The following is a 27128-nucleotide window of genomic DNA, read 5'->3' on the forward strand; positions in this document are numbered from 1 at the left end:
ACGCGCATGCACTAGCCGAGAGCTCTGTGACCTGCACAATGCTGCATGCGGCTTACGAAATTAACGATGGAGCATAGCTAAACCCTTCAAGAAAGCGGTGATAATTATACACCTGCATGCGCTTGCCGAGACATGACTCGCATAAGAGCCCCCGACGCCCTCAAAAAATAAATGAAGAATGAAGTTTATATTCGATTTTTCGCACTAATCCATTTCCGGGTGCGATATGTGAACCTAGGGGCATGATTTCGGGTTGAATATTGCTTGTTAAGCAAAAAAAAAAAAAAAGGCTTAAGTTGTTTCTGTGTTGTGAAGTGGTGGGTAGCTCAAGTAAGGTCAGTCGCTCCTTTACTTTTTTACATCAGTAGCTAGCGTCCGCTTCGTCTGTTCATTCAATGGGATAGACATGTCTGGCCAGTCTGTTTAGATGCAACGTTACCTAAGTGTTTTTTTTTTTGTTTTGTTTTTGTCTGGATTGCGTTCCTAGATTGATTAAATGTTGTTTTCGACCATAACGGTGCCATTAAAACGTTTGCTATAATGCGTACAGTATAGAATACGGCTAATTGTCTTGACTGCCACTAGACATACCTAACTACCGACAAACCGGTGTTGTCGCAGAGTGATATTCGCAGCTTTGTAGTCCATTTTTAGCCAGAAATCCACGACGCTTCCCAGCTTACGCATGTTCGTGCATTCCGGTCGCTCAAATTTATTGGGTCCCCGTTTCTTAGGCAACCAAGGACTAGGGCTTAAAATAATTTTCTACCATTACGCGGTGCTTTTGCAGCTGACAAAACAAGCGGAAGTAATTACCAGCGCCGTTTGAGCGAAGCTCGAACAACATGAGCTCTCGGAGACTCGCGGGGGTACTGGGTTTATATTTAGGGCCCACACGAGGCGAGAAAAACATTTCACGATCCCGGGTCCCAAAGAGCCTACAGAGTCGCTCGCCAGGGACCTTGACTGTCAAGTTGCAGGCAAGGCGAGGACGCCGAGGAGTGCCACTGTCGCCAATTTACAGTGGCAGACGCCGCTTGGCGCCCTGCTTGGCCTGCGACGCGTGCCCCGTTTCCTTCCGCCGCGTTTCCCTAGCAAGGGGATGAACGGCGCACTAAATCCGACAACCACAGCTTGTGAACTGCGAAAAGGGTCTACTGTGTTATCAGCAGCGCTTCCGCCAAATTCCAGCCTGCATTTGAAGGATGCTGCTTGTTTGATTATACGCTCCATAAAATCACCGCAAGCGCGCTTCACCACAGCGGCCCAAAACGACAAACCATGTGACAAAATTTGCGACTTCGGCGAATAACTATGCCGAGAATGCGATTGAAGTCGCACTGGTCTGGGACAACAGCGCAAGCTTAGGCCTCGTCCTTCGCCGCATGCGTCCCGCTCCTTTCGCGTCATTGCGTGGAGCCCACCTGCGGAGATTTCTTGGCGGGTATGCGAATGGCCTTCGCTCGTGTGAAATTCGATGCGCCCTGCGAGGGAGCCTCGCAGGGCTGCCTCGCGTATTTTGCTTGGGCGTAGCATCAACTTTGCGCCTAATAAATCTTTAAGTCAGGCGCGAGAAAATCAGAAGGGAGTAAAGCGATCGCACCCATTGTGTCCCACCGGCCACAAATCTCTTTTTCATTTACTTATTTCGTGGCCTAGCCGGCCCGAGCTTGCAGAGGAGCCGCATCGCTCTCGACTTAAGTGGGACGCCGTGGCCTCGAAAATGAAAATCACGTTCCTGCGTTCAGAAGCAGGCTCTGCCCATTGAGAGCACAGTGCAGCGGCGGTCGGGAAAGCTGCCTCGCGCCGCCGTGCACAGCGCTAAGGCCAGCGGCAGGAGGCAGCGAGAGTGCCCGCTCGGTCAGGCGAAGAAAGCGGCGCTGCACCGCAGCCGCCGAGCAGCCGATTGCCGCCGGCCCGGTGCCTGTTCCAGCGCTTCCGTGCAGCGCACTGGGAGATATCGCACGGCTCCACAATCCGTAAGGGCCCGCTTTAATTGGGCAAGGAAACGAAACGGCGCGTGCGTAGAATGCCTAGGCACAGTTGCGAGCATGCGCGATATGATTTACCCACGAGCCTCACGTGCACCCTGAACGCGACAAATACACGCCCATGTGGCCCTTAGTGTTCACTCACGTGCGGCTGCCTATCGTGGAGCGCCAAATCTCGCCGCTCGGGTCTAAGTTTGTCCTTTGGGAAGCCCCGTGCCCCATTCGTCCAGCCCTGCCCCTGACTGTGTACGAGCCGTTCATGGTTTCCGCGCGTGCAATGACTTCCAGAGGCCCGCTGAGGATTCCGAGTCACCAGATCCAACGCGTCAGTCTTCTGACTCGGGTATCACGTGACCTAGTGGATCTCCTGACTCGTTGGATCTAATGACCCGTTGGACCTAGTGACCATAAGCACCGCTGAGCCCAGGTTGTCGACTGTAACCGCAGAACCGTTACTTCTTAAGCATCGTGGGCGTGTACTGAAGCTGCATGAATTCCGTTATACGCTTAATTGCATAAACTAACAGCACATTGGCGATGCGCCCAGTGGCAACTTTTCTTCAACCCTTGGTCCTGTCCGACACGATAACTGAAGTACTGATTCGCGAAATATTTTTGGTTGTGATACTTCGTTTTACAACCGAAAATTTTACTGCAAGTGGGCAAGGCGTCATTACCCACGCAGGTAGGTAGTAACCAGCATACAGTTGCCACCACGGGGGAAAAGAAACGTGTCAAGCTTGTGGTGGTTACGAGCGAGACGGACCTGCTTTCAAAAGTTATACGCGGCCAATTGTCCTCACTCCCTTAGGGCGATAGCAAAAATCATGCACCGGCCCCTCCGTCCAATGACGACGATGGGTAATTGAACGCGACGCTTTCTCGTGACGGATTCTTTGGTTGTCTGCGTTTTCCAAACCGCTTCGACCATGTCGAAATCGAGCAATCGGATAGACGCCGGCTTCATAACGCTAGCCGTGTTCGGTTCCGGCAACTGAAAGCGTTTTTGTCTCTCACTTCACCCACGATCATTCATTGTCACCGTCAGAGAAAGTTGGCTTTCCTGCTGCAGGGCGTTTCCGCGTTACATACGCCACCACTGAGAACACCAAAGTTGAAAAACAGAGCTGAATCGCGGCTCGTTGGCCACGATTGGAATGTAGTCCTGAAATTTCAAGCCTGCAGAGTACACATGGCCACGCATGAGGGCATTCACACCGTTCCACTTCATGGGCTCCACTGCACGCAACAATGGGAAAGGTCTTCGCATGATGCAGCGGCGGGCCCTCCTCTGGCGCTCGACGGCTGCCCGAGGCCGGCGAGAAAGCCTTTCGGAGCGGATCCAATATCGGGGCCATCGGCGGCGCGGGCCGTTCGTCTTCCCCGCTGCCTCACGCCCCTCGCGCTCGCTCCGAGCATCGTACGCAAATCGGAGGGACCCGTGCGTGGCGGCAGCTTTTTGCGCCAAAGCGTGTGTGACCTGCGCCGTGAGCCGTGCTCGCGAGATAAGAATCCGCCGGCCGCGAAAACAATGAACAAACTGCAAAACTGCAGCAAATGGGAAGCGTCCTTACATTTGCAAGTACCCTCGCCACAGGATCGTTAAAGGAAGAGAAGGAAATGGGGGGAACGAGAGTATTCGCGACGCTATCGAGGATACCTTGCTCCTACGGCAGTCTTAGAGGTGACGCGGGCGGTGTCGGGACTAGTCACGAATTTTAACGGGCAGGGTCAAGCGAGTGAGAGGTGGAAGGGCATCAATTAACAGAATAAGCCATCGTCAGATCTACCGTTCTGTGCGGTCAATGACCCGGAAAAATAAGCAGCAAGTAAGGTCACTGGTACACTTCGCTATTGCACTTCGTCCACGCTAAGACAGAAGCGCCTGTCTGTGCTAGACTCTTTAACGCCGCTCAAAAAAGACAAGAAGAATACCACGAGTACGCATTGAAACTATGCCCAGAGTCATTCAATGCTTCTCTGGTCATGAAACTCCCGGCCAAGTTTCGTGCGGGGACAAAGGCCACCGCGAGGGGCGCCGCCACAGATTGGAGGGCATCGTGCGCGGCCACCGCTGCTCTGTAGCCAGACCGGCAGGCAGGAACGCAGTAGCAGCATGTCTGTTCACACTAAATTTTGTCGTCGCTCACAAAATGACAAGTCCATTTCAGCGGCCCACGACAGCTAAAGCGAAAGCGCACTGCTGATAAGGCGCCGAGCGCCCGTTCCCTGCCAAACGCGCTGCGCCCGCTTCCACTGCTGCCCTCCGATCGACACCAGCGCCCCTGGGCAGCGCACGAAGCTCTCCCATAGCGAGTCTGCGGAGTTTCATGACCAGAGAAGCATTGAAGGACTGCGCTAAAACTACCAGCGTTATTACTGCAGACTGGTTGAGCGACTCTTTAGGAATCATATATGCTTAGTGAATGCGTAGAAATTAAGTTCTAGATAAAGATAATCTGTTCCCTGCTCGGGGAACAGGGTAGTGTGCACGCACGGCGTGGTTGCTCGCAAAGCAACGGCCTCGAAATAACACTTTTTGTAGCGTAAGCTACACTGGCCGAGGCTGAGCGGTTTCGCGTGTGCCGTGAAGGGCCGTTCTGCGCAAGCGCGAGAAGCATTGGATTGGTTTGGATAGGATCGGATTGGCTTGGCTTGGATTGCATTTGATTTGGATTGGATTGGATTGGATTGTGTTGGATTGAAATCCAATCCAATTGGAGTGCGGGTGCTGAACCTTAGCTCACGCTACGTATATGCTGGCATAGCCGAGCTAAGCCACTGCTAATTTTTTTGCTTGTCAATATCTGCTACGTAGCCTGACGGTGCAGGACCGACTCGGCCACGCGGGGTAGGCCACGTGTCCAGCGAAAGGGCGAAGGGAGCGATAAAAGTGCGCTCAAGTGGTAGTAGGCTGACACCGTGCAAAGGCAGTAGCGGCGCGCGCCTTACAAGGAAGTGGGGCGCGTGAGTGCACTGTTTTTAAGTGCGAATGCACTTTATAAGCGACCCTGAATTCCGGCGACCGCCGTCCGTCCACATAGCAACAGCGGCGGGTGCACGCGCTCCTCGTCTTCCTTGGCAACGGGGGGAGATGGGGGGAGATGGGCGCGGGGGGAGATGTGCCTGGCCGCTGACATGGCACATACCCACGTGGGGGATTGGCCAGGAATCTCCTCGTCTTCCTTGGCAACGGGGGGAGATGGGCGCGCGCTGCCTGGCCGCTGACATGGCACATACCCACGTGGGGGATTGGCCAGGAATCGGGCGTGAGAAGGGCTAATGCACCCGCTTAAAGGTACTGACACGAAATTTTTAAGCTGAGATCCGCTCTAGCAATCAAGTACAACGACAACACAAATAGGTGTCTGTGCATGGCACATACCCACGTGGGGGATTGGCCAGGAATCGGGCGTGAGAAGGGCTAATGCACCCGCTTAGCGGAGTACTGACACGAAATTTCAAAGCTGAGATCCGCTCTAGCAATCAAGTACAACGACAACACAAATAGGTGTCTGTGAATAAATGCATCTTTCTTTCTTTGTAGTTGTGTGTGTGTGATCTCTCTTTCGCGAACATTACCGAACCGCGCAAATTCAACTCGTGCATTCGCACTTTAACATTCTTCCCCTCGGGGAAATGCGGGGAAATTTTTGACGTAGCTTGCAGCAGACAAAGCGAAAAGGAGGTAATTTGAGAGTTCAGTGGGTGCGCAAGAACATGCGCGATACGTCTATCAACGGAGTCTTTATCGCAGCCGCCGTCTGCACCTTGCAGTATTTCATACGCAGTTTTCTGTCTTCGTCGATAAATTGTGCTACATCACTCCTCTGGTCAATGAACCTGTATGTTGGAACTTTATTTTTAAGGGGACCCTTAAACTCGGCCGATAAGCATTTTCACTCTACATCAGGCTTGGCAGCACTGCGAAAGCTTTTGTTATCGCCTGCATGTCAGCAGATACGCCTTTTAGTTCCTGCTTTTCGTTTGTTGCGGAACTCTTTGAACGAGTGTCTATCCAATGCTCTTATTGCTGCAACCGAAAGCAAGCCGGCCGACAGCCGCTATGACATCAGCCCGAGTGACGTCACTCAAGATAGTAAAGAATGCCCAGACCTAAAGAGAACGAAAAAATTACACCATCTCCCCGAAGGGAACTATGTGGTGATGCAAAGCAGAATTGTTGGCGTCCATTAAGCTCATCGGACGGTGCAGCGTGTCTCAACCGAAGCAGCAACTGAGGAAGTGGCGCGCGGACCGTGTTTATTTTATAGAGCAGATGAAGTGGAGAGGAGGAGATGAGAGAGGAGATGCGCATGCGCGCTTATCGCGCAGCTGGTGTGTTGGCGTTATGTTGAGTGATCTGGTGTTTAGTAGCGCCAGAGGGAATTCCACGTCCGGGTCCACACCGGTGGCAAAGGCACGCAAGTACTGTTGTGTTACGGTGAATAGGCGGTGGTGCTCGAGGCGCCGAATCTCGTCCATCATGTTCTTGTCGATGTTGTCTCTGTGGCAGCATCGGTAGTCTCCATCAGCGTGGGTGAGGTAAAGGTTGTTGACGTTGGTGCACCGGCTGAGAGCAACGTACACGCCCTCATCTTTGCAGCTTTGTCTTCTTCTCCCTCTTCTTGTTTAGGGGTTCCCCTACGGGAAGATGACGACGGTGGTTGAACGCGAAGCTGTCTCGTGATGGATTCTTTGGTTGGCCAATCCCTAGGGGCATCCTGCCAAAATCATCATCAGAAGCGCTGGGGACGGGGCGAGAGCAACGTACACGCTCTCCTCTTCGCAGCTTTGTCTTCTCCTTCTTCGTCTTGAGCGGTTACTCTGAGGGAAGATGACGACGGTGGTTGAACGCGAAGCTATCTCGTTATTGATTCTTTGGTTGGCCAGTCCCTAGGGGCATCCTGCCACAATCATCATCAGAGGCCCTGCGGACGGGGCACGGACGCGGGACATCCCCCCGAGCAAGAGACGCTAACATCCTCCTCTAAAGTTTTCAGTTCGTCGTTTCTACTGACGTTCGGCTTCGCGTGCCTTCGTTGTATCAGTAGCTTCTTGACGTAGTTTGAATGAGTCAAGAACATAAGGCGCGTTCGTTGCACTTGCTCCTGGCTTGGTTTTGTAGCGCAGTGGGAAGAGCGCCGCGTACATTCCGTTGCGGCCAGAGAGTCGTGGGATCGAAACCGGGCGCCGCTAACTATTTTTTTTTATAGTGTAGGGGGAGAGGTGCGGACAACGGACGGACGCCGGACATAGCCCCGAGCAAGAGATGCTTTGCATCTAAAAATCTTTTAAACAGGTTTTTACGTTATCTGGTGGGAATATAGCCGTGACAAGTGGCTGGGGTACTTGTGACCCCCTAATCTAAATACTGTATTGGCTACGTTCTGAAAGCATTCCCGATTTTGAAAAATAAAAGTGAAACGCATCGAAGCGTCCCGCTGAACATAAAGCGCATTTTTTTTCCAACAGGTGGGCGAACTTCCCCAACAGGCACAGAAATGTCTAACTCCCCTTGATGAATGTGACCAAAGCTAAAGAAGAGAACATCGCTATCTCAGTGGTCAGCTTGAAGGGTCTTTTCTTGTTAGTACACCAGCGAGGTCGCAGAGCGAAATTAGCTTTCTGGTTTCCGCCGGTGCCAGAAGAAGACAGCTTCCATCCCTGCAACACCCGGAAGTAATACGCCCGGCATCGCTGACAGGCGCGGCTCGCGGTTTTATTATTCTGTCGGCCTTGGACGGCGCGTTATCAGTGCCGCTTCGGGACTCGGGGTTAAGGTCGAGCGCTTTAGTGGGGGCCCAATCAAGGGCCTGATTAATGGTGCGAGGCGATAACGCAAGGATGCGAAGTTTCCTCTTTCGGCCTTCGCTGGCGTCGACCACGCCGAGAGCGTTCCCTTCCTTTCAATGGCGACCGTGGGTGGCCAGTTGCACGCTCGCCGAGCGCCAAGCGCGCACTTCGGTGCCTTGGCAGCCTCGCTGTGCGCGAGGGGGCCATTTTTCTTTCTAGCCTGCAGCGACTCCTAATTCGCCAGAGAAGCGTGATATACGGCAGCCCTCCAAGATGTTCGTCGCTGACCTGTGCGACACCGAGGTTTTCTTTTCGTCTCCAGCGAACTACTACGGATTGAGGCAAAAAAATATCGGAAGCTGAAAGTTTAGGATTTTGTTCGTTAATGCCGATGCTATTAAACTCTCTAAAATGCACCCGATCCACTTTAGCGGAGTGAACATTTAGTAAAGCTGTTGACTGGGCTAGTTGCACGGTTATTCATAGTGGTGATATGTAGCGCAGAAAGTAGGACGTTAGCGCGTGTCCGCGTATATATTTCTCGTCCCCGTGTCTTTTTTCTGCGCTACATATCACCACCAGGGAGAACATTCCTTTTGAGGTTCTTTATTTTCACGGCTATAGGTCAATTTTGCAAGTTAAACGTTTCTACAGTGAATAATCAAGCTCAATATTACGAAGGTTTTTCTGAACACATGAACCGCAACAACACATCCTGTGAGACTACATGAGCACCTAGCGGATACCACAGGACAGTATCCAAGCCATCACGAAAGACTATAGACGAATTGACACGAGTGGGCCGTTTCCGAACAGCATGCAGCGCACCTCCATCGTGCACCCCCTCAAAACTACCGGGACTTTATCAACGACGATCTGGGCTGAGATACGAACACGATGACATCCGTGTATCTCGTTTGCTCCTCTCAGTGAGAAGCTGGAGCATATGGAAGAGGGAATTTTGGCACTCTTTGAATGAGGCCGGAGTATCCGCAGACGTTGCCGCAGTCGGAAGTTTCGACCGTGAGTGCGGTTCTTTGATCCCGGAGAGAAGGCGAGGCCAAGCAGGAAACCGGACGTCCGGCGGAGGGCCGCTGGCGGGGAGCGATAAATGGGGCCCCCTGCGCTGTTGTGTGTTGATGGGCGTTAACGCGGCTGGAACGCGCCCGGTTAGCCGCTACTGCAGGAGGCACCTGCAGCGCTACTGCTTCGCCCGAGGTGCAGCTGCAACAGAAGTTTACGTTCTCGTTGTGGCCATTCGGTTGCCTCCCTCGTAGCCTCGGCCCCGAATGGCTAAGCTGCAAGTTCCTCACGTGCAGTAACTTTGTTAATTGGCCTTTATAAGGCGAAGGCGTCATCCATCGAATGACGTCCGGAGATGCAGATTTCGTCGTTCTGTGAACCGCTTCCTTTGGTACATAAACTGTGTACATAGGCTCCTTGACAGAAGGAATTTCCCCGTGTCCCGGTGGTGTTCCTCTGAACAGAATGCACAAAATTTGCTACGTTTGTATCGGTCATGTAAAATATAGTGCAATAAACTTGTTGCTTGAATAAAGCGGGTAACTCAGTCGCATGTGGAGGGTGACACATTTTGTGTTAATTTGTAGTTCGTGTCTTGTTTTGTCCCGTATACAAACATACCGTACACGTTCTGATTGGAGTGGCAAGTAAATACAATTCATAGCAGCCGCTAATAAAACGGCAATAATCAACTGCATATACATTGAGTTAAGTGAACGCTACTCGCACCTTTCATAAACTCTGGGGGGTCCTAATTTTTGTCCGCGCGAAAAGCACCCACTGCAGTTGACTTGTAGGAAAACAATACATGTATTCGGTGCCTTAATGTCGACCAACCTGAGAAGATTACGCCTTCAGGCCACGTCTAAATTGTGCTATAAGGCTACGCTTTCTTCCCTGAATTACTGCAACCTGTTACTGGTGATACCAGTGCTGCTAATAGATACGCATTGCAAAGGTAAATGGCTCCTGGGAAGGGCTTCTTGCTCTCCCCTTGTAAAAAAATGAATTAATATAATTGATGACCTTGGCCGTGAGGTCGGTTGTGAGAGTCCGAAACTACTTCAGTAGGGCGCATCATGTTCAAACGTTTTTCTTTTTTTCTAAAGAAATGGGTAAAATAATCCATACTACATTTTCCCGCTAACCCATCAAGAACGGCTCTACGGCGAACGATTTCTTGTTATTTTAGATTCTAAAATAGACGCCAGGCGCCCGCGTGCGCCGCTCTGTGCAAAACACCCGTCGAGTGCACACAACGGCGCCTCCGGCAGGCTCCGCTTGAAACAATGCAAGCGTCAGAGCCCGCGTACGTCAGCCCGTATTCTTGCGCCAGGGCGTTCGGGTGCCCCGTGCGCGGTCCCGGCCAGCTCTCAACTTGGAGGCTCTTCAAGGTTCCTATCTGTCTCTTGACGCCGAGCTTGTCGCCCTTTGACAGGGTCGCTCGCCCGTGTCTTTTGGGGTTAGTGGGACGACGCTTGGCGCGCGTGTCGTTGTGGTCTCGGAGGAAGCCCATGGGCGCGTCGCGGCTTTGCATAATGCCCCTCGACGCGCCTCCGGGAAAACAATAAAAAGGAGGGCCGATGGGACGCGCCAGGGTCCCGTGCCGTGCCGGCGGGAGGGGGGAGTTCCGCCAAGGAGAGACCGCACGCCGAGCACCATTCGCCCCCTAATCACGAACACGCGGGAGGCATTACTAAGCCGCACAGTTCCTCTCTCTCTGGGGTGAGGTTAGGATTAGTGAAGAGAACTGTGCTGTCTCCTCCGGCATGCAGTAGAAACGGCAATGGCAGTCGATGTCGCGGCTTTATTTGTGTCTGTATACGTCGCATGTTTCCGGTCATGTTGATCCGAATATTTCATATCGCCAGGATTGATAGAAAGAAGCTAACGGAACTATTAAAACGCCTGTCGTCGGCTATTTATATTCACCGGGTGGGGTTTCTGCACGGGAAAATTTGGAGAAGTCAATGATCTACGTTTCCAGCTATAAATGCAGCACGGGCAACTAGTTTACCGGCAACAAGTTTAAAGTTTACAATTCAATTATTGCATGGTGGGGTTAACCTCTTGTGGCGAGACTAGCCGGGCTTCGCTCACTAATTTCGTTTATCACACTGTGTTCGGTGAAGGATCACGCTGAGTGCAATTGCAGCGCCCGAGCGAATGACTCTGGACAAGTAAACGCAGAAAATAACATAGTTATTATAAATTTGCTACCACGTGGTTATCAATGACTCGTGAGTAGAAGAATGATATTGATGGTTGGACAAAATGAAAGCGAGCACGCGCTATGTTAAACAAAAGAAACGTGTTCGACAACAACGACGAAAAGAAAACGATTAGGAAAAATACATGATGAAGACGAGCGCGTTGTCGAAACGTTCAGACTCTGCTACATTTGCCGCAGGCAATGTATTATTTCTGATCGCCGAGTCTAAAAAACCTGCCAGCTCAGTCCTCTGGCCAACCACGCCATATTAAGCTTATTTATCTTATTCAGAGCTATAGGCGAAACGATAGCTTTGAATTCAGGCTTAGGTGCCTCAACCGCAATGAGTCCACATTGCAAAAAGTTCGAGCATTCCACCCCATCATAGCGAGAGAAATATTCTTCTCAGACAACACACTCCAACTACAGAAGATAACAAGATTATGCCGTGAGAACAGCAAAGCTTCGTTTTTCGCTTCGCTTTTTTTCATGCCTGATGGTCGCCGGATGCTAGGTGAACAACGTATGCTGCGAGAGTCCCAACAGAGAAGGTCCGTCTGTGCACCACTCCCCTCTCTACTGTGCAGACCACGCGTGCTTCCGAAGCCCTTCGCTCCCTCCCTCCGACGTATGGTGCATTCGCAAGTACGCAGGCACAGTCAGTCTCGCACGATCGATGTACCCGCACGCGCAGACGCAAAAGAGAGACGGGTACTAGGCGATACGCTCTCTCCTCCGAGAGCAGGGCTAGGCCCGGATTGGTCGGGTTATCGAAACAGGCAGTGTTATTGCTAAGCCGCGGCCTCCCGAAATAGCGAAGAGTCCGCGTGGCCATAGAGTCCGCGTGGCACCGCCTGTGCGTAGCCGCGTGGTTTCATCGCGACCTCGCGCGCGGGCAAGGGAAAGGCCCTTGCCGCATGCCGTCCCCGCTGTGTCCCGGCTAATTGCAACTCGCCTGCAGTGCAGTTGGAATGCGCCGCTCTCCGGCCTGTTCGATACGGAGCCGTTGAAAGAGTGCCAGATGAACGTCGCTGATAATTACCAGCGGCCGCTCAACCACCTCTCCCTCATCTCGTCCCTTTCTTTTTTTCCCCTGCGTCCGTCGCCGATTCCCCGATGGCCGTTCCATTCCATTTGGGAACGAACCGGGGCCGTCGTATCGCTTCGGCTTAATGGAGCTGCGCCTACAGAAACGTCTGTGTACGCACAGACGAGACGCAGGAGGCGGACGACGGGGCTGAGGAAAAGGATGTTACGAGTCGACTGCCGCATCGCTAATGACGAGGCCGTTGTGTACAGGACGCGTCGCGTGAGAGGACCCTCAGGAATGTCCGAATAAAAAGAACAGCGTTAATGTAATTGCCGCCTCAACTTCACAGCAGTGGTCTGCGCAAGAAGAAAAACGTTACTGACGCATTGGGGGAGATTTGTTGTGAGGGGGTGTGTCGGATCCTGGCGCGGCAGCCTTGCTGGCGAAGTGACCAGCGCCAAAACGTTGCAGTTTTGGGACCGCGAGTTTGTTTTTCCTTTCGCTGTCGGCTACAAGCGCTTGCGACATTCTGCAGGTTAATGAGGCAAGATTAGCCTAAACAGCGCTTGCTTTCGTCTAATGATCCGTATTTTCTGACGCGTAACCGCAGCGAAGCCGCGAAACCACACTTCCGTGGGCTCTGGGAGAAAATGTCTGCTGCCCATTAACGAGTTATGTGGGCTTGTTTCGGTAGTGCTGTTATGAACGAGTTTGGGAACGAGTAAAATCAAATTTGATCGCCTCCTTTCAGGCGATCGCAGCCCATTGAGGCCGGCAAGCTCACCAGAAAAGCTCATAGCTCAACAATGCGTTCTCTCGAGCCGTAGCGTCCTGGTGACATGTGGCCGATGATAGCGCGCAAGAGCAAGACATCAGCGAGTAAAAGTGTATTTTGATATGATTCATAATCTCCGTGCTTTCAGGATGAGCGGAAGAATAATGTGACAGTAGTATTCTTGCGTGGAAGACGTAGTTGGAATTAAGGGACGGGCATGGGCGTGACACGTCCTGCGCAGGGGGTACAACCGGCGAACCGCCCATTTAAAGGAGCCACGAGGACAAAACAAAAGTTTGTTTGATTCGAAAGACTAGGTGTTCCATAGTACCCCAAGCTCTTTCCCGGAAGCAAACGATGCTTTATTCACTGAGGAATAAGGCAATTTAAGCCAAATTTTTAAACCTGCTAAATTGTATATTTCGTGACGTGAACAATGGCGTCAAATGAGCCGGTACATGAAACAGATACTTAGTATGTCGACTCCACATAGCACCCACACGCGGGAATCAAACGGGAGCCGGAACTCGTGCCGAAACCTTGACGGCGGCCATTTTAAAAATACTAGTAAAACCTAGTACACCCGCAGCCTTAGTCATGGCATCGCCTGATTCGGACAACAAAGCTCTCGCCGAGGAGCTTGGGCTTGCATTTAACAACCTCACACCACTTGAACGCTCAATGCGTCTAAGTGCACGAGCGGCAGGAGTTGTGGGATACGCGGATGGACCGGAAAGCGACCATTCCGCGATAGCCACAACAGACGAACGCCCAACCTTCGGCACCGCTGCCTCGTCAGCCCCGTCGCGACGGACGAATACAGACTGGTACGTATGTGCCGTACTTCTATTATGGTTAATAATAGTTCAATTTCAGTAGCAGTATCGCTTATGCCAGTTGGCCGGTGTCGTGCATAGAAAGCCGTTCGCGCGAGCTCTCTGCTCCGACCAGAAAGATACACGAGCGTCAATGCGCGGTGTGTACGGTATTTTTTTTTCCAAGCTCAGAGAGCTGTGACGGCGATTTGACGAAGTCGGCGAAGAGTGCCAGGATGTCCCAGGAGTGAGCTAACGTAAGGGTCCCTGCCGTAATCACTTCGTCGGAAATGAAGCGAGCACACTCGTACTTCATTTAGCTCCCTTTCTCCTCCGTTTGCAAACTTCACAAAACGTAGCCACATCACATGAAAGGAGATCTCCTCACCGGCGGGGACGTCGCACTCCCTCGACGATTTGCCCGTTATATATGGGCATTTCAAAACGCAGCAACGAAATTTCATTGTAAAGTACTCGAACAAACAGAAGTTTTCAGTGGTTGTAAACTGGAAAGGAGTTCGTAACGACAGCAGCAAGCCAACACCATTCCGAAACTTTTGCGACGACTGGCACTATCTCGTCGCTGCTTGCTGTTCCTTACTCCCCTGGTTTCTATTTTTACCTTCGCTGGTTGGCGATATGACGGCCAACCTCCTGTCAAGGGATTAAGATACCAAGCAAGGTCGCGGCTGTACGTGCTGGAACGGTTCGTTGGCCCCGAAGAGCTTCGAACCCGAAAATTCGTCTGCGCGACGGCGAGATGTCGAGCTCGGCCGGCGGTAGTTTCGTACGCATTGGCGTACACGTTTGCGTGTTTGTTCGGAACTTCAACCGTTTACTCCACCGTTCTTAGCGTCATAAAAGGAATGTGCAGTATGTTTAACGGGCATATAGCTCACTATGCAAACTGGCAAGTCCTGCCTAACTTGCGTTTGCTTTTGCCGGCCTTCGCCAATCGCAGAGCGCTCTAGTGTGACATCCTAGGTTCTGTTGCGGAAAATGAGCTGGTGGGTCGCATGGTAATTCCCTTTATTCCTAATTATGTAGCTTATTTGAGCGAAGTTTGTGTAAAAAGTGGTGTCAGTATGGTTCTAACGAGGCAATCTTTCGAATGAACCAAACTTGTGTTTTCTCTTCATGGCCACTTCAACGAAGTTGCTGCCGATAGACCGTAAACGCAAAGGGGGTCGGCCAGGGACTCAACGGAGGGATGAGCTACGGGGGCAAAGGTGGACTCAGCCAGCACTCGATAGACGTGGCTGCAGATCCTGGAGGAGGCCTTCGTGCTGCATTGGGCACAACGAGGCTTATGATGGTGATGATCGTACGAACCAGCGAATGAGTTATTAAGAGAACAAGCGAATATGTTGGACTGACATCGGGTTACGAAATTGAGACGGTGCAACATTGAAATTTTGTTTCTACGCCCCAAAACTACACTTCCGGCGCATCGACAGTAGCGTAAGACTAGGGATTTATTTACACCACCTGGGGGTCTTCAACATCTGCCGAAATGTGGACACACGGGAGTTTTGGCTTTCCGCCTCCTTTTAAAAACGCCGCCACGGCGGGCATTTTTTCGAATCGCCTGCTGCCGTACACCGAGATACCCTAAGCCGGCTTCACTACTATACACATATGCACTGCTTGCTGGACGTTTTACCGGGAACGCCTTGGGAACAAACGGACGTCCTCGCGCTCGGAGTAGCACGACACCTTAAAGCCAGTAAGCTACCACGGGCCCAAGTAGGAGAGTCGCAACAGTTTGCCTGTGGTGAGTTCTAAAAAAAACTCCTCACACTAGTCAAGTCGTTCACTGTCATTGGCGGGATATTTGAAGCCGATGCTAAATCTGTCATTGCGGCTTGAAGATTCGGAGCATTTCTACGTACATACATCGTTTAAAGAGCAAATAAAGTGGTGGATAAGAAGGTTCGATTGTTCCCCTACTCTTTCTCTCGCCATCTCGTGGAGCATTCACGCAACCTCCTTCTCACTAGCTCGTGGTTAAAAACAATATTGCTCGAGTGATCTCTGCACTGTTTTCTACCGAGCTTGCAAAGCTACTGAAAGAAACGAAGCCAGGATAATTCTTATTCCCTAGTAAATAATACCCAACAAAATGTATTCACTGACCTAGGCTATGCTTTTTCGTTAATTAAACAACAGAACCGGTATGCACTGCTGCAGAGGTGTCGACAGCAATCTTTTAACTGTGCTAATCTCGGAGAAGCGGGAAACGCAAGTGGTAAACATCGGAAGTCATTGCACACAGTCAGTGTGTTGATGCGCACATTTTCAATGATAACATGTTCAGTTGACGAGATGAAGCAGGGCACGCTAGGCTTGGATTCACCATCAGGCCCGCCTCGATCGCTCGCCTTTTTTGTCGGAACACGAGGGAGGAGGCGCTCTCACAGCCTGCGTGCCTCGTTCACGAAGTCTCTCCGCGTAAACCCCCACGCGAAGAGCCCGCGCCACGAAATCTCACCGCGCGCACCGCCGTTCGAGGTGGAACCGGGACTCACCTCCGAAGAGCGCGCAGAGCAGCGTTAGTAGCCAGCACGAAGCCGCCGGGACTCCCATCCTGTGCCGTCGGGGCGGAGCACCACAAACAAAACTGCCGGCGACGTCGCGCGGAGGAGCAGACCCGTAGAGGCGCAGGAGAACTCGCTATCAGCTGGCTGCCCAACCTACGGCCGACCACCGCAATCTGCTGCTCGGCGCGCACCGGCGTGTGGGCTTCCTACCAACGCCCTAGTGATCCATTTGCTCCGCAAGTGCATTTATAAGCGACGCCGCGCGGCTCCTGTTTTTCTTCGCCGGCCGGGGAGAGGGCGAGCCGACCGCGCCGCCCTCTCCGACGCTCGCGCGCCGCCGCATCGTCACGCCGGCCAAAAAGCGTTCGTGACGCCACCGTGACGTCGTCGCCGAAGGAGCGCGTTGAAATGCTTGTGCACTTCCGATTGCATTCCGCCAGTTGCGTCGTCTTCTCCCCGAGCAGGCGACGGACTCGACCCGCGACCAGTTCCGCTTGGCTTCCCGCGCTCTCGTACGACAAAGAGGATGAGAGCATTTTTCGGAGGGTTCCCTCGCCCTCCGTGTCCCCCGTTGAGCGCCGCTTGACGGATCTTGAACCGCGCGCAGACGACGAGCCCCTCGCGTCCCGGGGAGGATGTCGTGGGCGGCTCGCACCCGGCGTTTGTTTTGCGTTTCTTTCCGCTCGTGTTTTCTCTCCCTCCGCTCTGATTTACGGGTGCCGCCTAATGAAGTGGGCTGGACGCTGGCTCCTGTCGAAAGCAAAGCGTTCGCTGCCAAATGCAGACAGAGGTCGGCTTGCCGGACGCACGTCGCGCCATTCTTCAGCTCGGCAGTGGTTATTGTTGGAGTCCCGCGCAGGAGTGCAGGAAAGCGGCCCCTGCGCTGCTCGTATCGAAAGGACTCAAAGGGTCGCCTGTTTTCTTTATGGCGGCCCCGCAGCTCGCCGGAGCCAGTGAGTCACGGACAAAGGTGTCCTTCTACAGCCACGGCGACTCGTGACACGCGCCAAGGGGCGTCAAGTTCAACGTTGTCGTATACCACCCTCACAGCAGACAACGCGCTCTGACTGACTCAGGACTCGGAATTGAAGCATCGATGAGCCAGCTGGTCACCATTTGTGAATATAACAGTTGGCGAACCCACGTCTGCATGATTCCATCCTGATTCTCCCGTTGTGAGTGCAAGTTGGCAACAGTGAAATCGAAGCTACGTGCAGCTGTTAGTGTACGTTTTTTTTAAAGGGCGAAGCACTTTAATTAAGGCCGAGGCTTGTCGGTCCGGCGTCCGTGCTCACGGCACAGCGCCGTGTAAATCGCAACATATGTGAACAAAAGGTTCAAACAAGGTTTAAAAGAGCAAAATAAAAGGTTCACAAAAGGTTAGAAAGAGAGGGGTGAGGGAGAGAGGCACAGCACCGTGTAAATCGAAACATCTGTGAACAAAAGGTTCACAAAAGGTTAACAAGAACAAAATAAAAAGTTCAAAAAAGGTTCGAGAGAGAGAGAGAGAGAGAGAGAGAGAGAGAGAGAGAGAGAGAGAGAGAGAGAGAGAGAGAGAGAGAGAGAGAGAGAGAGAGCTCCATGAGAGCCGTGCTGCGCATGCGCGAGGAGCATTGAATTGGATTGTATTGGATTAGGATTGGATTGAAATGAATTGGATTGAATTGGATTGGATTGGATTGGATTGGAAATCGTTGCAGCAGCAGTAAGCACTCTCCCGGTAAGAACCAGAGTTCTTCAATGTATACGTATATATTGAAGAACTGGTACCAGTTGCGAAACTCGCCTCCAGTATCCGGGCGGCGCAGGGCCCTCTGCTCCATTGAAGCTAGGGGAAAGCTAAAGTCCCTTTATCGGCGTTTAGCCAAGTAGCGACAAGTTCCTCCTCTCCACCCCTCTCCCGCTCGTCTCGCGTCGTCTGCTAGCGCTGTCCGCCATGAACTTCCAACTCGCGGCAGCTGCACGCCCGCCCGGCACATTGGCAGCGTCGCGCGCACTGCCTGCGCTGTAGTACGAAGCTGCTTCACCAACGTTTCGCTACAGAATACAGCGGTAACGTTATTATTCATGCCATACCACACAAAAAAGGGAGTCAAGCGCTGAATATACCGGGTGAAAAGCCGATGAAGGGACTTCAGCTACGCGTGCCGTGGAGCGCGGCAGTGAGCATGGTTTGCTGGCTCTCAGGTTCAGGCTAGCGTGCGTCGCATTCAGTGTCTGACGATTCGTAAGCATGTGGATGTCATTTAAGTGCCTTCATCTTTGGATTAAGTATAGATAAAGGTAATCAACATTAGCTAAAGCTGCCTCGACGGATTTGCTTTTATGTAAAGCCCCTTGATCGGCGGCAATGAGGGGACTTCAGTTTTATGCTGGCCGTGCACTCTTCGCGAGTATTTTTTGTTTGTTTGTTCGCAGTGTGCTTTCTAACAAAATCTTTTGCGCGCTCGGAGTTCCCCACAGCAGTGGTTAAGGTGCGTACTGTCACATTTACGAATGCAGCCTTGAAAAGTTGTGTTACCCGAATGTTTATGTACCGCAATGTTGTACTATTATGACACCGAAGTAGATAACAGCGTGGTAATTACTACACACGGACGTTTCTTAGTCGCGAAGGTAGAAAAGCATGATAAGCTGCTCCAAAACAAATGTATTTTTTCCCAGAATAGAGCGCTACCCAGTACATCTCAAACATCTTTCTACCCACACGATCTCCACCCCAGAACTGCTTCATAGACAGTAGTGCTTCGCCCTGCGTGTTTCGCGTATATGCTCCGTACGGCCGCCGAGGTTCTAAAAAAACATGAAATATAGCCTTTAATGCTTGCAGTTTATTAGTTTCAAATAAAACAAGCCTATTTTCTGAGGCAGCAATGCTAGAAGTTCATAGAATAATTCTGTTGAAGGGTTTTATTTTGTCATCTTATATAGAATACAATAAAGCCTCGACTTCAGGGATTTCCGTTATTTCCTGAAATTTCGCATATGAAATGTGGGTATAACTTTGACATACTTCCGAGTTTAACCCATGCAGTTTGTTCAGTGGGAGCTGCATTGCATTTTCGTATTTTGTATTTTTTTGTAATTTACCGAGGGATCCGGCGGATGTATCTTACAAAGGTGATATTTTGAATGCAGCATGCTGTTAGCTTGCACATTAGAGAAAGTGGTTTTGTGATGTCAAACACTTTTCGGATCATGCCCAAATAATGGAATTGAACACAACCAATATTGAAGACAAAGCAAGGTTTCATATAAAGTAATCCGGTGCCACAAATGTCATGCATGGCACTGTAGCTGTCAATCTATTTGTGTAAAGTTATTATCTTAGTTTGACGCAAGAAATGTACTCCCTTCAACTGAATATATTCTGGAAGTAATCTGGAATAATCTCACGTGACGTGTTCAGAATCTTTTTATTGGTGTGCACTTAAGCGAAATTTCAGCAAACTTGTGGGGAGTTCAGGGTACAGCATTATTTGCTTATTTGGCTTCAAATAAACATTTTACAATAAACGCCTGACACTGTGAAAAGTCACATGACATAACTGAAAGAACACACAAAGAATCGCTTAACATCAAAACACTGCTCATTCAATGATAGGAAGACAAACAGGTGCAAACAATCAAACTCAGTTAAAAAAGCTGCTCATCTTAACAGCTGCAAGCTCTAGATTTGAGTGAAAAATGGGGAAAGAAGAGGAGGCTACATTAGACCTAATTTGTAAATACAGCATTCAGGCTTATTAAGCATCTGTACATCTCAACAACTGCCAGCTGATAATTCAACTCTTCCAAAAAAGCATGGTAACAAAACCAAACAATAAAAGAAAAGAAAACCCAGCTGCAATGAGGTAGCTCAGAGCCAGATATTTAGAGACGTTATCCAAGTTTGCTCAAAACTCCATCCTAATCGTTGAATGTAGCAGTTCCGAAAATATTGCGAAAAGGCACAGGTAAACAGTGGGGGACAAAGGCCATCACCTCAGAATAAACTTTTACACATACCATTCGGGCTTGTTTAAAAACATCCATAAAATAAACAGCAAACGGAAAATGCACTCGCTCTTATGCATTAGACAGTAATGCATAAGTGAAAAGCAAATGATAAGGAGCACAAGTGGCAGAATTAGACAATGTGCAGAAGGCTGAATCGAGCAACTATAAAATTTCGTAGGTGTATGAACAATGCATCAGTGGAAAAGAGGTAACCACAGGCAAAACCTAAACAACTAGCAGCTTCACAATCACTTAGCTGAATGCCAAAACCGAAACCTGAGCAATGACCATCAACCGCTTCTGTATAAATATAAATAAAAGAAAATACCCTTCAAAAGAGAGGAAACATGAATATCAACACATGAAACACTATAACTTCACAAGACCTACCTAGTTTCAATGCCGACATATTGCTAAAAACATCAACATCATTTGACCTCACATCATTATACGAATGAAACAGTCGTCGCATAGGAGAACAAACTTTGTTCCCAACACATTTAATTCTCGAAATAGCTTATAAGGTACCCACAATATATTGAGGACGTCAAACTCTCTCGATGCAAATATTTAAACAGAAATATAAAATCTGCATCCTTCCTTCTCTTGGACAGTGTTACCAAGTGCAATTTACCCAAAATGATATTATAGTGGTAATACGCTTTCCGATCAAAATGCCTATCATAAACAATTCTAATAAAACGTCATCGAACATCTTCAATCTTCACAGCATGGCTTGCATACAAGTTTTTCCATAGGATAGACCCAAAATGAAGTTTCGGAATGACTAAGGATAAAAACAAACGTTTGAGGCACGACACATTATGGAAAGGACGTGTGATGCTTGATATTACTCCTAACTGACTGTATGCCTTCTTAACAAGCTTTTCAATGGGCACATGAAAACGTAGTGCTGAATTGACAAAAATCCCTAGGTCATGACATCCATCAACCCTTCTCAGGATGCATTGATCTAACGTGTAATCATATAACATACTTGGGAATTTCCTGGTTAGAGACATTACATGTGTTTTGGTACGATTTATTAATAACTTGTTAACAAGGCACTGATTACGCTGCAAATGTCGGACTGTAAAAGGGCACAGTCATCACGAGAATCAACTTTTCGGAACAGCTTGATATCATCCGCGTAGAGAAGCATTTGGCTATTGCTTACTGAACAAGCGAGGTCGTTAATAAAACATTGAACAAAAGTGGACCCAAAATGGATCTTTGAGGGACTCCTGTCTTGGAAAAAAGGGTTTAGACAACACGCCACCTACGTTCGGTCGGTTTGGTCAGCTATTTAGATAGTCACGAATGAACATGCAAAGGTTGCTGCAAACACCATATCGCAGCAGCTTTTGAAGTAGAAGATTTTGATCCACCAAGTCAAAAGCCTTAGACAGATCGAAGTACATTACATCAACCTGGCCGCGATTGGCGATGATTCAGCTAGTGCATTCAACAGACGCTGTCAGGTTGGTTTCAACCGATCAGATCAAACTACACTACATAAATATGGCTGCTATTGGCGATGATTGGAGTAGTGCATTCAACAAACGTTGTCAAGTTGATTGCAACCGATCAGCCTTTTAGAAATACATGCTGAGCATCTGTTAATTGACGTATGAAAAAAGAAAGATAAATGCCTAAATAACGCAATTTCAAAAACCTTGGCAAGAGGACTGTTTTAACAAACATACTGGTTGTAACGTCACGATCGTCTTGTAGCTGCGAACATTGACCAGACGGTGAGCACTCAGCTGCAGCAAGTGGGCAAACCGGTAGAGAATGTCCTTGCTCGACTACAGTTGCTGAAAATTTGATTTTTTGTGGTTATGAATATACATAGGGATGAATGGGAATCTACATTCAGCTTTTATAACATCGGACATAACCTTTTGTTAAATAAGCCAGCACTCACTTCCAGCGGTTCCACCTGCAGCACAACTTCGGCGGTGCGGCAGCTTGCGTGATGACTTTTCTGGCCTGTGGCTGAATACCGATTGAACAGCAGTACTCCTTAGCTTCTTTATGCCGAACTTCCAGAGGATGCTTGGCTCAAACTGGTACTGTGTGAAGTGAGACTGCATAGCAGGTGTGTTAAAGAAACAGGTACGCATTACACCACAAAAAGAAGTCGCTGTCAAGCTACCAATGCAGTTCAAGGCCAGCCTGCAGAAAATCAGTGCAAGTGAACGGAATGACCCGTTATGTAAACGGGTAGAGGGATCGGTCGATTTTTAAAGTTATACACATTGGCAGCAGATTACGAAGTTTACTACGAATCTGGATTAAAAGCGTTGAGGCGATTCGTTGCAAAAACTTGTATTACTAGACTGCCTTCACTCTCATTCGAAGCTATTTGAACGCCTTTCAAAATTGAACGCACCACGGTGGCTCAGGGGTTAAGTAAGATGTTGCGCTGCTGAGTCCAAGGACCGATACAGGCCACGGTGGCTGCTTTTCCGATGCAGGCGAAAAGCGAAAACGTCCGTGTGTCGAGATTTCGACGCACGTTGAAGATTGCCAGGCGGTAAAAATTAACCAAAATAATATTATCAAGTGAGAGCCAAATGCTCGAAACTAGAGGTTTCCGCGAGAGCTTTTTTTTAAGGCACGGCGTTTCTGTCGCGAAGGCTGTCGCGTTTAACACGGCGATCGAGCGGTGTTACGCCCGTGCCGCAGCAGCAGAGTGTTGCAGTAAAGTAGAAACCCACCTGGCATAGTTCACTCGACTTGGTAGGCTGGAACTCTTTTTCTTCCTATCCTGTGGAGCCAAACTTTCCTGCGTTTGGCGTTGAGCTTGCCGAACGGCAAGGCAAACAACGCCTTGGCTTTGCCCGACTGTGTCGTGCAGTTAAACGCGCATCAGTCCGTCATCTCGCAGTGCCATGCACTCCGGGGCGAGCAGCCTATCCACAAGACTACATATCCCCTTCAAAAGTGTCACACAATCACAAGCGACCGTTGCAATTCAGAATGTGCGACTAGCGCACACACAGAACAAAGAGCACACAGAAACAACGTGGGCTACACAGATCAAGCAAAACAGCTTGATCGATCATGGCGGACGGAAACGGAAAACGTAAGCCGGAACCGGAAATTTTTCGAAACCGGAACAGTAACTAAGGCGTGAGCCAATAGCAGGGCGCGTCGGCACATCAATCGCTGTCGCTACTTAGCTAAAGCAGATGAAGGGACTTTAGGGCAAGCGTACTGGCGCGACCCAAGTGGACAAAAACTGAACTTCGCTAAACTATTCAAAAGATGTCTATCGCGTCTTCTCCGGGCACCGGTTCGTATCAGTCAATACAAGTAATTTGTGCGGATAGTATGCGCGCCTACCTCCATGAGCGCCCGAGTTTGGGTAGAACATCTGCGTTGCGTTAAAGAGATCCCGCAACACTTTGTGCAACTTTTTACTAAATCTAAAGGCTTGCAGAACGTAGCCAACTAACACATCCAGTACTTCGATTAGGTAGATCGCAAAGTACCTCAGCCAAAGATTACTGCTCTATGCCCATCAGGTAACTGAGAAACTTGCTCAAGAGATTTTTCTCTCTTTCCCGGTACTGGCGTTCTTCGACCTATGGAATTACGTCGTTACAGCGCCTATTGGCCAGCTTTCCTTCACTTGCAGCAAGGAACGCATTCGACAGCCACTTTGAAAAGAAAGCCACAAGAGGAAAGCAGAAACGGAAGCCGTATCTGCTGCGACGAGCAACTCACGCAGTACCGCCAAGTGCTGGCGATAGCTGTAGCTTTCGCAGTGCTTCCAGACGCGTTTCTCGGAAGTGTCGCAGAGTCCGTCCAGCGGTCTTGTCACGCGGTTTCGACCAAGAACTGTTTTTAGCGTTGAGTAATCAAAGTATTGGAATTAAGCGATCCCATGAGACCCAGAATAGGTCCAGATCCTTAGTGGCAACATTTGTAGTAACGGGTTACCTGCAGTAACCCGCTACCGGTAAGCTTTACGTTTTTCGGTAGCTCGTTACCGAAAAAATACCGCTTTAATATTGTAACGGCTAAGTTACTATTTTAGTGCTACTTTGATATGTAGTAACGGGTAAGTTAGTTGTCTAAGCTTTTTCCGGGAGATGTGTGCAGTCGCGGCTCTTGTTACATTTATTACCAACCCACTGCCCCCCTCCCTCCATTTAGGAAGGCAAGAAGCATTGTTATTGTACTCTTTAAAAATTTCAATGCGTGGAATAATGGGAAAGAAGCGAACGAGGTGGCTATCAAGCTCGCCATTGAAAACAATACTAGCCATGAACAGGCCACCTTGGCTTCGAATCCTCTTCTGAGATAGACATCTGTTAATCTTGACTGACGTGATATCAATGCCATAAATTTCTTACGTGCCCGGGCGAAGGTTTTTCAACGTCGCCGTAGAGGTCACTCTGTTTCAGAAATAAACATCCCGAAAGAGGCACCTCTTGCATCTAGATTTCACACCTGTTTTGAGCGGTTCGCGGGGTTATGTATTACTCAGTAGCGTGCTACGTGATTTGAATGAAGTACGACTCGAAAGCCGCACGATTTGCCATTCCTGCTACCCGACGTGGCAAGATCGCGTGTGAAGAAAGAGAGAGAGAGAGAACAACTGTGTGAAGAATCATTCACTCCGACAACAAACTATCGAAAGCCGACGGAGTTCTGCATGGAAATTGCCGCACAGTGAGACCCAGCTTCAGGCTATTCAGAGTGTGCGTGACTCGATGTATCCGGAGGCTGTCCGATTTCAGCTCCCGTCTGTCCTTACATCTCTGGCAAGAGTCCGTTTGTTTCATCTGTTCTCTCTAGCGGAAGGCGCATGTCGGAAGAGAAGCGGAACGGTGGCATTAAAAGCCAGTTATGGTTGGCAGCTAGGGCATAACTTTGACAAATTATGCTCGTGCCCTTGAAGGACGTATGGTATGACAATAAAGTTTTGCCGGGAACTTAAGTCATATGACGTGGTTTGAAGGAAAAAATTGGCCGCGTATCTGCTCCTTTCGTTGCAAATGTCGTCAAAAGACGATAGTCTTTATCGGCTATAGCGAAGTAAATGCCTCCCTTCGCTTTCCCGCTCACCTCTCATGTTGTTCCTCTTGCGTCGCGCTCCTCCCAAGGTAAAGACGCCAAAGGTTTGCTTAAATCATTTTAAATTTACCGCGTTCCACTGCTCCAAACCGGGTGTCTCGATGCGAACGCTGCTGTACGGCGGAGACGCGCGTTAATCGAGGCGCCCTACTTCAACGTTTATAGAACCGCGTTTCCCTACTCCACGTGCGTTGCAAGCAGAACGTGGAACCTATCTAGTGGAACCTTGCATAACTGTTGCCGGTTGATTTCTTAAAATGGCGCAAGAAGCTATAGTGGCGCGGGCGACAGTAGGCGACGGCGAAGTGAATTCTTTTTCTGCAGTTGATGAAGTATTTAATTTCGCAAAAGCAAGCATGTTTGATTTTTTTATAAAGGAACACTGCAAATATCACTTCTGTATTGATTTGCTGTCTCATATTTGCGTAATGTCTTGTTCTTCTTCAACAATGTTGACAAGTATGAACCTTACACCGGACATAGACGGGTAGATTTAGCTGTGACTATATAAGACTAATGGGCAGGCATTGTTTTGCTTTGGCCGGCTGGCTGAATCGAGTCACAGACAGACAGACGGACAGACATACAGACATACAGACAGACCAAAATTTCTGGGTTTAAGGAGCCCAAGAAAGACTATCGTCTTTAAAAACTCCCACCTCCCCTCGTGGGAACCCCTGTGTAGATGCGACGCATAGGCGGAGCGGCGAAGGGACCGCGTTTTATAGCGCGCATAACGTTGAAGGGACTGCGTAAGCCGGTCCCAGTCGATGACGACGTTGGCGTACTTGTAAAGCGGCGTGGACTCTAGGTGTTTGAGCCAAGCGTGGATGTTGCTTCGCCGGAGAACGGCACACCGGTTATATGCGTAGCGCGCCCGAAGGAGAGGAAACCGCGAAAGAGAGAGTACTGCACATGCGCCGGCCCCAGCGCGTCTGCCGCGGCTATGACGCAACACAATCCAACACAATCCACTTTAATCCAATCCAATCCAATCCAATCCAAATCTAAGCCAAGCCAATCCAAGCCAATCCAATCCAATCGAATCCAATTTAATGCCCCTCGCGAGAGAGTGTTCGCTATCGGAGAGGAGAGGGGGTGAGCGGCGGAGAGCGCAGCTGGCGCGGCGAGGAGAATGGGAGGGGTGGATAACGCCGACGACGACGACGACGACGACGACGACGACGCCGGAGGGACAAGGCGAGTGAATCAGATGCTCTGCATCTAAAAGCCTAGCGATTATCAAATACTTCTTTACCGCTGCATCGTGTTCGCGTTCCATTCTTCGCTTCCGTTCCTCTCGTCCTTTGAACGCGCATTACTCCGACAGGCTGACTGGACGGGATTCAGGCGACATTTCAGGGGGTTCAGACACACGTGCGGAGAAGGACGCGTATCCGCACGCGTTGCTCTTCTCTGGGAACCGGCCGGGAGCACGCGTGAAGGCAACTGCGGCTCTGGAGAGAGGGAAAAAACGCGTTCTGGCCCTCCCTCCGCGTGCACCCGTTCTAATCACATGCCGCCATGTCACGGGGCACGCACGCTCTTGTTCCTCGCTTGCCAGGCTTCCGGGCTGGCCCAGAGGCAACGCAGCTGGATCCCGCTCCGGTGGCCCAGGTTAAAATCCCGCATGAATCGAAATGTGTTTCACCATTCATCATTTATTTTCTTTTTATAGCGGCAGCCATTTTGGTGCTCTTTGTGTTGACACCGACAAGGACGACGATGACAGCCACTTTTCGCTCTTGATGAGACACTAAGGCTTTCTTTCTTTTCAGTGCAGTGGTTCAGCTTCACCTCAGCGCACTCTATTAACCAATTCACGCGGCTAACAATGGAAAGTTTTGGCATATCGA

General features: G+C 50.0%; 1 protein-coding gene across 1 annotated transcript in view; it reads right to left on the reverse strand.

Moving 5' to 3' along the window:
- LOC144173835 (uncharacterized) overlaps positions 1 to 16440 on the reverse strand; it is a 31246-nt gene extending 14806 nt beyond the window's left edge. The window contains exon 1 of the mRNA XM_077702104.1: positions 16171 to 16440. Coding sequence (XP_077558230.1) covers positions 16171 to 16228 — 58 coding nt within the window. The 5' untranslated portion in view covers positions 16229 to 16440. The remainder of the gene's footprint in view (positions 1 to 16170) is intronic.
- Between the last annotated feature and the right edge of the window lie 10688 nt (positions 16441 to 27128).

The sequence above is a fragment of the Haemaphysalis longicornis genome, unplaced genomic scaffold (genome assembly GCF_048455015.1).
Source record: "Haemaphysalis longicornis isolate Haplotype H1 unplaced genomic scaffold, Haemaphysalis longicornis Haplotype H1 scaffold_3, whole genome shotgun sequence".
Classification (NCBI taxonomy): Eukaryota; Metazoa; Arthropoda; class Arachnida; order Ixodida; family Ixodidae; genus Haemaphysalis; species Haemaphysalis longicornis.